The sequence below is a fragment of the Bactrocera oleae genome, chromosome 6, assembly GCF_042242935.1.
Source record: "Bactrocera oleae isolate idBacOlea1 chromosome 6, idBacOlea1, whole genome shotgun sequence".
NCBI lineage: Eukaryota > Metazoa > Arthropoda > Insecta > Diptera > Tephritidae > Bactrocera > Bactrocera oleae.
In genome coordinates, this window is record NC_091540.1 from 68,559,512 (window position 1) to 68,573,216 (window position 13,705).

Sequence of the window (13,705 nt, forward strand, 5' to 3'; positions counted from 1 at the left end):
TTGTATCTGATTAGGAACCTACTTTAATTGATAATCGTTCTAAGGTAGTAGTAAATTTAGAGGAAGGCGCTGTAAGATCCTCAGCAACTCACACTAAATCACGATTGTGGGTCTTATTTGTAGATGACTCGCTTTCGATTCCTTATGCCGACTCCGTTACCCTAGCGAAGTCTATAGCATAATTATCTTCTATACGCATATCAGTTCTAGATGCAAATTAGGTATTTTTAAGTAAAATTATGTACTAAACAGCGAAAACCGTTACTAGACAAACGCAAAAGGGTTTCCGCAAATTGATATGTGGACTTAAAGCCATCGTTACAGGTCATTCGGTGCATGTGCAACGAAGAGAGAGTTACCAAACAAAATACCAAACCATCAGTAATTGCTACTTGCTAGTATGCTACTACTGTATTATGGTAGAAAATCTTGATAGGCAGATTATTTATTCAAATGCATAAATCTCCATAAACAGTTAATTTTATACTTGCAATCGGTCGGTGTAATGTCATCAATACATTGGTTTAATTTAATTTCTCGTAATAACCACACCCCTTTCGTGATCTTTCTGACAATCAAGCAAATGAATATGTACTTATATATATTGTACCTCTCATAAAAGTGAGCAGTAAAAATTAGGCGAATTAAAAATCAATCGCAGCTGCGATCATTTCATATCGGTGTCATAAAATCATATAGTTTTATATGAATCATTTCTATTGCTTTGTTAGCTCAGGTGTGGTATTATATAATATATTATATCTACGTGCATTTATAGGCTTATTACATAACCGATGCAGGTGAACTTTAAGAATCTATAGTGGGTGTTGAGTAAATAAGTACGCAAAACTTAAAGGGACTAAATGACTTAAGAGACATATTCCGACATTGCTCATTATTACTATTGAGCAATAAAATATTCTACCCAGTATAATGTTTGCTAAGTAAATAATTTTTCGTTAAGTCATACAAATGGAAGGTTACGAATGTCTTATCTTCAATTTATGATAAATAAAAAATATCCTCATTATCTATGATGAATGGCTCATATTGTTTAATCAAATGCATGTGCATATTTTTGAAGCTCTAAGTTTTTTTTATGCAGCTATAGCTAACATTTAAAATTTCTAATATTAAGAAATTAAATTTTAGCTTTAAGTAAATATAATACAGAAATAATTATAAAAAAAAAAAATGTTTAACTTAAAAGAATTTAACTTAAATATTAATTAGTTTTTCTATAAATAAAATACTCAAATTTATTTATTATTTTTATTATTATTATATTTTATTTTTATTTTAATTATTTATTAATTATTTTGCAATAAAACACTTAACGAAATTTCAACTTTATAATAAACTAAATTTAAAATACGTTTTTTTTTTAATTTTTACAACTAAAAGAAGGAAATTTGTTTATTTATTCATTTAAAATTATTTACTTATATAAGGGTATATTAAGTTTACCACGAAGTTTGTAACACCCAGAAGGAAACGTTGGAGACCCATTAATATATATTACAAGCGGTGTCGATTTAGCCATGTCCGTCTGTCTGTCCAATTGTATATAGGCGAAACCTTTAAATTTTTGCGATATCGATCTAAAATCTTGCGCACGTGCTTTTCTTCCCAAGAAGCTGCTCATTTGTCGGAACCGCTGATATCAGACCATTATAGCATATAGCTGACGTACAAACTGAACGATCAGAATCAATGGTTTGTATGGAAAACTTTTTCATTTGACGAGCTATCTTCAAGAAATTTGCGATGAAACTGACCGATCAAAATCAAATTTTTGTAAGGAATATTTTTTATTTTTAAAGGGTATTATAACATAGCTTTGGTGCAACCAAAATTATCGGTTTTTCTGGTTTTTGAAATGAAACAACAAGTGAAATTTAATATTTTTAACAAAATAGATAGAGTAAAGTAATTTTAAAAAGAAATCAAATAAATAAAATACAGAAATTATTTTTATACTTATAAAATTTTTGTTTTTAAATTTATTATGTTAAAAAATTTAATTTCATTTATTGATATTGAAAAAATTTTTTTTTTAATTTAATTTTTTTGTAACGAAACAATAAATGAAATTAAATTTTTTAACATAATAAATTTAAAAACAAAAAATTTTAATTTTTGTAAATAAAAAACAAATTTGTTTAGTTATTTATAATTATTATTATTCTCTTTTTTGTAGTGCAAAAAAGAAGCAAAAATGTTTATTAAATTAAATAGAGCAATTTATTTTATATTATATTTTAGACGTATTTTATTTATGTGTATATATATATATTGTATATTTTTACAACCTACGATTATTTTTTTTTAATATTGAAGTTTTTAATATTAATATGTCGCAATAATTCTTTAAATACACAGTTTTTTATTTTCTGTCTACATGTTTCTGGGGTTTGTTTACTCACTACTTTGAGATGTAAATTTTATTTTAAATATTTGCTTTTCAAATTTTTCTGAACATTTTTTGTATTTTTATTTCAGCTTGAAACCTGTGTTTGACATTCCACTGCATATTCCAATACAAACAGTTGTGGTGACACCTGGGAACACACACATACTTGCACCGCTGCGCGATGGCCGGTTAGCGGTGATTGCAGTACAGGTGCCGGCCAGCAACAATAAAAAGCATTCCGTACTCAACGTTTAATAAAAGTCAAACTGCTAAAAAACCGAAAAGAAAATTAACTTTTATGTGGCAAATAAATGAAGTAAACAAACGAATTTTGCAATGGGTATGTAGTAGTAGTGTGTGCTTGTAATTAGATTAGCTACAGTTTAGGCGTTGAAGCAGCACCAAAAAGTGTAGAAATCTTCAAAGTAGCAAAACAACAACCAAAACTAAAGTAAAAACGTTGTCACGCATATACAATATATTAACACTCATTAGTGTTTACATATGTGCGTTTGTATGTATGTAAGTACAATAAGAGCCCACGCAATTCGTTGATTTAAGCTGAGAAGAGTTTTTGAGTGGTGCACACACAATGAAAGAAGCAAAAACCACCTTACAATAATTATATGTAGTTCAGCTGCTAATTTAAAGGATAAAATATAAAATGTCCACTTCATTGATAATAAACTGCTGATTACTGTATTGTTAACAACAGCAAGAAAACGACAAAAATAGAATTGAAAGCAAAACAATAATAAAATAATGGCGCAAAAAAATATATTAAAACTAACAGGCCTGATTTAGAACAGGCAAAACAGAATATATACACACATATAGTTTGGGCGCCTAAAAGTCGGCTACAGCTATTGAAAACGTATATATTAAGTAACACATATGTATTAACTGGTCACTGTACTTGTCGCAGCAGTTTGTTTAGCAGCAACATAGTTTACTAGTTTGTGTCTTTGCTTATTTACTTGTATGTTTGTATGTCTTGTTATGTAATTGTATTTATTACTTAGTCCTTTCCAGTGAATTTAATGTCGCTAACGCTTTGTATTTTAATCTAATTACTACTAATTTATTATTTTCGTCTGTATGTAAGCTAGATGTAATTACCGTTTGTGAATTAACATTAAGTACTGTACTGGTCAATTAAGCAGTTGTCCAATTTTCGCTTGCTTTATAAACAGCAAAATCTGAACTAAATTTTGTTGAAAAATTAATAGAGTGAATAAAAAATATTAAAAATTTAATCACCATATTACTTTATAATATTTCTGTTTATTTAGAACACTCAACTTTTATTAAATTTTTTTTGGTTTTTGTCCAATTTCCAGAGATCTGTATATAATCTAAAATGCATTTCTTGAAAAGCAATCTATTCAAGAGATTGAGCCAAAATTGAAATATTTACCTTCAAATTTCGAAATTAAAATAATAGCAAAACAATGCAAAAACATAAAGGCATATCACCATTTTCCTCTTTTGTCATTGGTGTATATAATTTTCTGTCAAGTTTATATGATAAAAGCTATAGTCAAAGTCGGAAATTCGTAAGCAATAAAAAAGTAAAAATTATTTCAAACACTACTGGCTTCATTTTTGAAAATTTAATATCGCTTTCACCACCGATTTCTTCGGCAAATCCTCAGCTATTGTCTCCATTTTGTAACCGAGTTAGTAGGCAATATTTTAGGCTTTTAATAAATTCCTGATCTACTATCCAATCTGGTTCACTAATAAAACTGGGAAACTTTACTTACGGTCGCACTATTTGAAACAAGCAAATTATGAAAATATGAATACTCTTGCTAAGATCGAAAAAAAATTTTGAAACAGGACCCTTCAAGGCAAATGATTTATATAAATACTTTTTTGCGTTATACCTATATTGAAAATATGTATTTCATAAATGATGCAAAATATGATTTTTATTAAAAACTACGACTTTCATTCAGTATTCTTTTAAGTATTAAAATTTAGACAGTAGATAAAATTTTTTGCAACAAAGTTTTGATAAGTTCCGCCTCCGATTTCTAAATTAATAAATTTCAATAGATTTTCCCCAAAAATATTTCTGTCACATTCAATTCTCAAATTAACTCAAGATGCCAAACTTTTCTCCCGATTTATTCTATAAAAATTTATAATGCTGTGTGCTCATTACAAGAAAGAATGTTTATTTCTAACTTCAATTTCATTTTCTAACTTAAGTCGTCAATTTTAGTGCTCACTGCACTATTTACTCCGAGAAAAATACATGAATGAACGCACTATCCACTTCCCATATTTTGCTCGAAACATCAGCGCGCACCACTGAAATCGACTATTGCCGTGCTGACTAGCAGTCATCGATGAATGAAATGTGGGGAATAAGTTGCGCATAGCAACAGCAAAACATGCACACGAACATATCTCCATACATACATATATAGTATACTGGTAAGACATGATAATCAATGGCGACAACATGTGGACTTTACAGTATCTATGTGTGTCGGAATGTATGCAGCTGGCGTGGTAACCACACCGACAGCGCAGGCCGTTTGGCGCGCTCAATATCATTCAAATAAAACTTTAATTTCACAATATTGAATTTGTCAATGAATATATACTAATAATGAAGAAATAAATTAAAGTGTGCCCACCAGTCAACCACATATGAGTAGCATTGTAGTGTGAATGAGTTGAGCATACAAGCAAGAAATGAATATACACATACATAGATACATTCTATAAATAGTGTGGTTGCACTTGGCACATGCAGGTGCTTTTAGCCACATTTGATAATTTTATGACCCGTCAATATTTGTCACGTCTGTTAACTCTTTGAGATTATATCAGAGAAAAAGTTGTGATATATAGAGTTTTATCTTTTACATTTTTTATGTAGAATATTATTGATTAAGTACTTGGTTTTCATTGAGTTGAATTGCAAGTGGAATTATTTCCTAATAAATTCTGATAAAAATTTTAAAATTTTCATTAGTATATAACTGATATGTTTTTTGTTTTCAATTGCAAAACCATTATTTTCTTGAATTTTGCGTCAGTAATTGTAGAAACTGTTTTTTGGTTATTGAAATTCTCAAAATTAACGTAAAGTTAAATGGTCTTTTCTTTTCTATCGTTCCACAACTGCTGTAAAAAGTTTGAAGCTCGATGAGATCTTTAAAATAATTGGAAACATGAATTTTTCTAGAAACCCACTGTATCTTCGAACCTTTATATAATAGCGAATTTTGCCTGTTCTTCTTCTCTTCTTTTCACCTCGAAATCCATAAATTCATTCCTCTTTTATCCATTCCGTTTAAGGTATAACAACTTTCAATATTAGTATGTTTAAAAATCAATTTTAAATTACTTTTACATTACCAACAGAAAATTACTTACAAGTAATTGACTGAGTGCTTTGTAATTTGATCAAGCTAGGTGGAACTTTTTGTGAAATCGTGCTTATCGTGAGAGTACTGTACTCTAAATTCTCTCTTTGAAGCAGTACGATATGCTTACCCCTAAATTCGTTCAATAATCATATTTCATCAAATCTAACCGTTTCTAAATAAAAATCATACAACAACTGACATATCTCTGCTAGAAGATATTGACCGTGCTTACTTACTGTCGAAAATAAATCAAAAATTTTTAAAATGGCGGTGTTTAAAAAAGTTAAATTTTACCAAAAATTTTGGTCATTTTTCGACCAGATTCAAAATTAAATTTTTGATCAAATCAAAAAACTGTTATGTAATTATATGCAGAACAGAACAGGCAGAAAAATGTTTATATTAAATTCGAGAATGTTAAACTGATGGAGCTGATTGCACTAAGCGGCTATATTTCAGAAGGCTGCAATTCAAAAAATATTTATACCAAATTTTAGTATGTTATTTCTGAGGATATAGAACACCGACTATTTAATTGTCCGAGCTGTTCGAACATGTTATAGCAAAATCAAAACTCACTAGGAAATATCTTAATGTTATTAAATTTTTTCATTTCTTTGAAGGTATAAGATGTAGGTTTTGTTCTTGAGCAATTTGTATGTTCTATTTTTTATTAAAAAATAAGCTATCGTAGAGCTTGGTGTGACTTTTAAATTGGCTTTTCAAATTTAATGTTTGACATGAGTGTCAAAATAAAATTGGTCTGACCACTTAATTGGCTTTGTTCGAGTTAAAAATGAAAGTTGCAATAATATAAATCATATATAATATGTTTTGTGAGAGCTTCATATATTCATCATATCTGTGAATATAAAGCCGATATTGTTCTTTATAGAGTCAACATTTCGGTGATTTCAGTCGCAAGTCGTAAGTAGAAAAAAAGAAAGCTATATAAAATAAAATCTGGGTTCAGTCTCTCAAATAAAAGTAAATAATACCTTATTAATTTAATCTAAACTTATTGCAAGTTTATTTGGTGTCTCAAAAAGAGGCTTATAAAGAAATTAATTAATTAATAATTCGCACGTTGCACATATCTATTTGTAAATGAATAAAATATTATATAGATATTTAGTATAATTATTACTTTCCAACACCTAATTTGAATATTGCTAAATACTGGTGGTGCTTTTTTGCAAAACAAAAAAAAAAATAAAAAAGAAGTTCAGGAAAGATAACTGCAGTGAGAAAAATACAAAAACAATAAATAATGTTAAAAATTGATAAAAAATAGCAATGCAAAAATTAGTCGCATATATAGCTACTGTAATATTTACATAACAATGTCAATGTGACAAACATACAAAAAAAAGTATTGAAATGTAGTTACGTAACAAAAACAAAGAAAATGCGAACCCCGTACCAACATTTATGTATAGAGTATTGTATTGATGGTATTCACAGATTTGCTGCAAACAATATTTATATATAGTTGCATTATGTTAGTTGTAATGTAATGATAATGTAGAGTAATCGTGCGTTTAACAAAATTCTAAATGCATACAAGTCAGACAGAAGCCTACACATTGCTATAAATATGTATATATGTACTTAAATGTATGTATATGTATGTACATATGTGTAAATTTGCGTTGGTTCTTCTGTCATTTTACAAAGGCTTGTATGTCTACAAACACATATACATATATAATTGGTTATAATAATTGTTGAAACTCAAAAGTACATTTAAAATAAAATAATAATAAGATAAAACAAAAATATAGAAAAATAGAAAAACACTGTCATGTGTGTTCGACGTACCATGTTAGGTTTCTTATGATCCATTGCGAGGAGAAATTGTACGAAAGTGTCAAATAATTGAAATGTATGGAATTTTAACTGTATTGTATTGTATTGCTTTATGATTACGTATGTATATCGAATGAATAATTTATATGTAGAAGTGCAACAGCTGAGAATTACTAAATAAATTTATAAACTTATGTATGAATAAATTGTATTCGGTCTCTTATTTTATTCGCAGATTTTGGATACGTTTCATGTATGTCCATAAAGTAAAATTACTGTTTTTTAGGTAAGATTGCTTTGATGCTTTAAGCGGCCATAAGTTCGACACAGAGGCTCTAATTTTTAACGAGGTTTCAAGTAATAAGTATTAAAGCATATCGTGCTTGCGATACAAGAATGTTCGATCTAGGGATTACGTCGAAAGTCTGATGAGGTCAAGAAAAAAGATAAGCTAATACCAGAAGCCGAAGGGCATCCCGAGTTTACAAAAACTTTTAGGAAAATTGGATATAATCTATGTATGATTATATTAATTCAAAATAAGCAAATTTTAAAAACAATAATAATGTTTTTTATGCAAAAATATGAAAATATTTATTTTCTTTATATGTTTTTTATTAAGATTTCAGTTCAAATTTCAACGACTTAATCCCATTGACTAGATTGAAAAAGTCATGGAGGAATAAGGGGACTATTCAAATATGATTCCCAACATTTGATTTTTTATTTTATCGCTATAATATACCAATAAGAAATTAAGTCAAACTGATCTAGAAAAGTAAAAACAGCCCACGCTGAAATACCAGGAGAACACCAAATGCAGTAGGTAAACAGCGTATCAAAAGAGAATACCATTACATATATAGTCTTATAAACGATACACCTTCGCGAAGCTGATTCGTTTAGCACTCTTCTTTCCGAATAGGTCCTCAGCCTCTCATAGTAATTCGATATTAGTTTCCGTTTATTTCTGTGCGCCTGGTAAAAGTGGAAATTCACTTATTTGAACTCGAAAAAACATCGTCTTTTGTATAACGTCTTGTCCTTACATGTCAATCCATACCAAAAAATCAATCTCTTGGAAATCGATCGATCTCTCTCCCCATTTCTTTGAAGCAGAGATCATTTTATCATCTACACTCGATAAAAGTCAAACCAATAACAAAATCCCAGTTTTGAAGTTCCTAGCTTCTCGTCTTCCAAAAATTTAAATTTGATACTATGATTTTGCTCAGCCCCATACCAGGCGAACAAAAAGTCATGTAGGCTCTCAAATCGTCGTTAGACGTTTATTATAAATAATAATGCATGTGAATGAGTAAGATGAGTAAGTGCGAAATTGAGAGCCAGAAGCATTTGTGCTTCATTGCACATGCAAAACAGCGCGCATCTGATTGGCCAATTAACTGCACTCTCTCATACGCTCTTTCGTGCGACACAAAAATAAATAGCATCCTGCTGATGATTTCTGCAAGCCTGGTGGAAATGCACTCTTTAATTTTCAATTTAAAAATATTTTCTAGGGTGACCAGATACAAAAAAAAACAATTCCGGGCTTAGGAATGGGTTTGTGGATGGAATTTTTTTTTTTTGCACAATATTATTTTTTGGAGCTCGTGAGTAATATTATTTCAGCAGAAAATTTACGAAATTTTTGGGGGAAAAATTTGTTTAAAATTTTTCAGATTTATGCCACTCAACTTCTCGGCGACCATAAGAAGTGGGATTGCTGCGGCATCTTCGTCAAGTATTTTTTTTACGACTGCAGCAATAATTAGTTATTTTTTAATAAAAATTTTTCAAATCTCAATTTTTAAATTGAAAATACGGTGAGTATATTTTATTTTGTTAATTTTTATTGAATTTTTTTTTTCATAGTTTTAATTGTATATTTTTTACACAATCTCAACACAAAAATTATATGTTTTATATCTATTGTAGCGATTTATTGTGTGTCTTTTCTAAACATCAGTTCAGTACAAAACTATATTATACATAATTGTAATTAACTTAATTAAACATATATATTAATTTAATAAGTTAATTATGGAAAAAGTAATTGAAAACAACTTAAATAAGTAAATGTGTGGAATTACAATATTAAATTAATATAAATTAGAGAGCATATATGTGTGTTGTTGTTGTTACTGATTTCAGCTTTTTTTGTTATTTTTGCTTTGTATTCATTATATTCGGCTAAACAACTATTGTAATGAGATATTCGGTAAAATAAATAAGTTAATGCTTAGTGATATGAATGGATTCTTGTTTGTATGTATGTATGCTTATGTATTGGCGTTGCCAAGTTGAGATTTATATATATATTTATATGTGAGTTGTGTGTGTGTGCTCTTGTATAAACATTGTGCGTTTTTAACAAAATATTAAATACTTTTCAGTTAAGTGAAAATTAAGTACGGCCAATTTTTAAACTAATTGTTTAAATTTAAATTAAATAAACTAAAACTAACGTAAATGTACACATATAAGTGACTGGTATTGTTGTTGTAAAAAATTAGCAAACTAATGACTAACTCAAACTACGAACTAAAACACAAATCATTTCAAAGACACAAAGTTTAACTGATATGCAAGTGGAACGTAATTTGTTGGTTGCTTGCCTTAAGTTTCCTACTTGTAAGCGCTGTGAATACATTCGAGACGGAAAAAATTATAAATTAACATTTAGCTGCTCTTGTAGATGGCAGAAAAAAAAACATATTGTGCAATTTGCGAATAAGAAACTAGTATATTTAAAAAATAAGGTAATACATAATTATATAATATTAAAAACAAAGTCTTGTTAACTGCGTATGTTTGCATGTATGTGTGTGTGGACTTGTGTATACTCGCACACGAATCGGTGATATAATTTATAGTTTTAATGCGGTTATTTGTAGCTTTGCCGACATGCGGCGTGTGCCTGTGTATGTTTATGTGTTTGTGTACAGTTAGGCATGCGCAAGGCAAGCGTTGCCAGTATACACGGATTAAAGAAAGAAACTGAGCTGGTTACATTTCATTAGCGTTTTTTGTTTGTTTAAAAATTATACTTTTATGTTTGTGTGCATATTTTGATTTGTGTATATACTTGTTTACATAATTATTTAATAAAATAGCCTATTATTATTTGGTATGTTTTTTTTTGTACATTTTTTCTGTGTTTCTTTTATTTTTTTCAAGTGTTTTAAAAAATATTTTTAAAATTTTTTTAATTTGTTTTTAAATATTTTTGTTCTTTTTTTTTTGTTTTATTGGAAATGTTTGTGTTTTTTTTTAAATATTTTTTTTAAGTTTATATATATTTTTTTTTTGCTTTTGTATTTTATAAAAAGCATACGCAAATATGGGGTAGCACCTTTGCAGGCATTTTAACTATCTATAATAAAACGTACAATACAATGGTATCATATTTCACTTAGGAACCGTTTTTTATGTTCGTGTGCATTCATTTATATACGTACAACTGCCTTGTGTTATGTTTCGTGTGTGTGTGTGTTTGTTTTAGGTGGGTGGGGAGACGACATTTTCACATATCCACAATTGGTTTATTTGTCTTCTTTCTGCAATGATAAGAGCAAAAAATTGTTTTTTAGTATAAATAGCTACAACATTATTTTATGTTTTCTATATAAAATATATTGAAAAATTAAAAAAAAAGTGAATTGCTTTCTGCAAAAAAAAAATGTTTTGTATAAATATTTTATCTTCTCTTTAAAAACGATATTGAAAAGTTAAAAAAATATATATTAAAAAGTAAATTGAAAGTTACTCTGAGTGAAAATGTGGCAACGCTAATGCCAATTAATAGTATTTAAGTTTTTAATTAAATGCTTTTCCAAAATGTATTAAATTTTTCCAAAATTTTTTTAGTGTTCTATTCGATTTCACACAAACTAATTAGACACTTACAAGTACTGGATAGACAAACGTATCCGCAGTATCCTTGCCCATAGCATTACGTGCTATACACCTGTAGGCGCCCATATCTTCCCACTTGATATTTGAGAGTAGCAAATCACCGGAGGGTAAAATTTTGAAACGATGATTTGGTTCAATTAATTTGCCTTCGCCATTCATCCAGAAGACCTCAGCGCGTGGACGAGCATGTACCTTGCATGGCAAGACAATATTCGAGTCGACCAAGTCCAAATGGAGTTTTTCGTGGTAGACAATGCGTGGTTTCTGTGGGCCAGAGAATGGTTTATCGCGCACTTGCATCAGCTCCTTCATGTCCGCTTGTGGATAGACAATTGTGGAGCTGTAAATGGTCTTGGCACCGGTGCGACCGACACATGTATAGGTGCGTGCCTCACTCAACATATGATCGATGACATGTACAGAACGTACACGCACGATGGCACTCGCTGATGATTCGGATATAACATTGGATTCAACGCTGTCGATCTGTCGTTAAAAAAGGAGGGGGAGAGAGAAAGCGAAGAAAGTAAAATTAGTTGAGTTATTTTAAAAGAAAGTCAACTAAATATATATATTTATGTTGTTGGTTGATTAAATTTTATTTTTTATCTTTCCAATATGAAAAGCACCTTAATTTTTTGTTTTTTGCTTTGAAACTCACCTCAGACAATGGCAAATGTCCCACAACCCATTGTATCGTGGGCACTTGTGAGCCCATCACTTCACAGGCAATCTCAACTGGCTGACCGAACGTCTGCAACAATTTAGTTGGTGGTTTCTTAGCGAATTTGATCCAGTCATGCTCGAAGGGTGAACGCTGTTTCTCCGTTTGTCCTTCACCATCACCTTCACCGGTATTCTCAATCGAATTGTCGACATCTTCAATAGCTCTGCCCTGTATGCAGGCGGCGAAAAGCACAAGCTGTGCTATTAATAATGTGTTTATATTCATTTTCTGTGAATGAAATGCAGAAAACGATAACAGATTAAGATTAATTGTCGAAATATAAGATTTAAAAAAATTAAATCTCAAAAAGATTTATATGCGACAATAAAGCTATGCAGCATAAATAGGTCAATCAACCTCAGGAAATCATATCACCGAACCGCGCAAGTGTGATAGATAAGGAAAATTTAATGCAATTAAGCTTTAAAAAAAAATAATATAATTTTTAAATTTATTGAAATGTACTCGCGCTTCAGCGATATACCTAGTATAAATGAAGAAGCAGTGGTCGCAATTCGGAAGCTAGCGGCACTAATAAATTTAAAAGCACTAAGTAAATTGCTCAAAAGCCAATGAAGTTCGCTTCTACTTACTACTGCAAATTTATATACTGCTTTGCATTTTTTTCTCTCATTTTATTTTATTTTATCATTTTAATCTACTATCGTGCCTACGTGACATTTCAAAGAAAATTTTGTGAAATCTCGTAAAGCCGACTGTCACCACTCATATTTTCGAAATGGACGATCGAAGACATGCGTATATATTATATTTAAATATAGTATAGATATTCTTAGGTGTATAGCCGTTTGAGTTTATTTGGTGGTTAGTGGCCACGCGCATATAGAATAGATCGTTGCATAGATCACACACACAAAAACTGAGGTTATCGAAAAATCAAATATGATGTATGATCCTCGCTTATCGCTTATTGTATGAGCGAAATAAATTTAGATTAATTAAATTAATAAACGTCAAACTAAGGCAAGGTGATTGGTAGACACTTGTTACTTACTGATCGTCACTGCGCGCGCTAGAAAGCCCCCAAATGAGCCGAACACTTATATACTTGTAAAGCAAGTGATCCTAAATTTTTTTTTTTTTGGTTTTTTGATTTAGTAGTATACTATATATAATATATATATAGAACTATATATAATTTATTATATATTTGCCTGCAGCGTTGTCATGTATTTTACCGATTAATTGCTTCTATCCAGAAGCCACTTCAGCGTGTTCAAGGTGCTCGTCGTACCGGTGGTAGCATCACACTAATTGTCATGCTAATTAGGTAAGACGAGAAAATGCTTAAATGACCAGCCAAGCGCTTCAAACAACTCTACACAAATCGGAACAGAAATAAAAATTAAGAAAACAAAAAAGAAAGTAAAATAAAAATAAAAATAAAATTTTATAAATCATGTCATGAGCCGTGAGTCATGCCTG

The 13,705-nt window shown here is 29.8% G+C and overlaps 2 protein-coding genes across 6 annotated transcripts in view; one reads left to right on the forward strand and one right to left on the reverse strand.

Annotated features, from left to right (window-relative positions):
* The window catches only part of LOC106625707 (neurobeachin-like protein 1), an 89,091-nt gene extending 81,274 nt beyond the window's left edge, over positions 1–7,817 (forward strand). For 3 of the 4 annotated variants that reach the window (XM_070112151.1, XM_070112152.1, XM_070112153.1), the window contains one exon: positions 2,503–7,817. In XM_070112151.1, the coding sequence (XP_069968252.1) occupies positions 2,503–2,668 (166 nt within the window). In that variant the 3' untranslated portion in view covers positions 2,669–7,817. The remainder of the gene's footprint in view (positions 1–2,502) is intronic. The other variant, XR_011397172.1, reaches the window with a different exon arrangement.
* A 2,523-nt stretch (positions 7,818–10,340) lies between these two features.
* Positions 10,341–13,705, reverse strand: part of ImpL2 (Ecdysone-inducible gene L2) — a 31,441-nt gene continuing 28,076 nt past the window's right edge. For both annotated transcript variants that reach the window (XM_036364574.2, XM_036364575.2), the window contains exons 2-4: positions 12,194–12,487; positions 11,524–12,018; positions 10,341–11,174 (exon numbers count right to left, since the gene is read on the reverse strand). In XM_036364574.2, the coding sequence (XP_036220467.1) occupies positions 11,160–11,174; positions 11,524–12,018; positions 12,194–12,487 (804 nt within the window). In that variant the 3' untranslated portion in view covers positions 10,341–11,159. The remainder of the gene's footprint in view (positions 11,175–11,523; positions 12,019–12,193; positions 12,488–13,705) is intronic.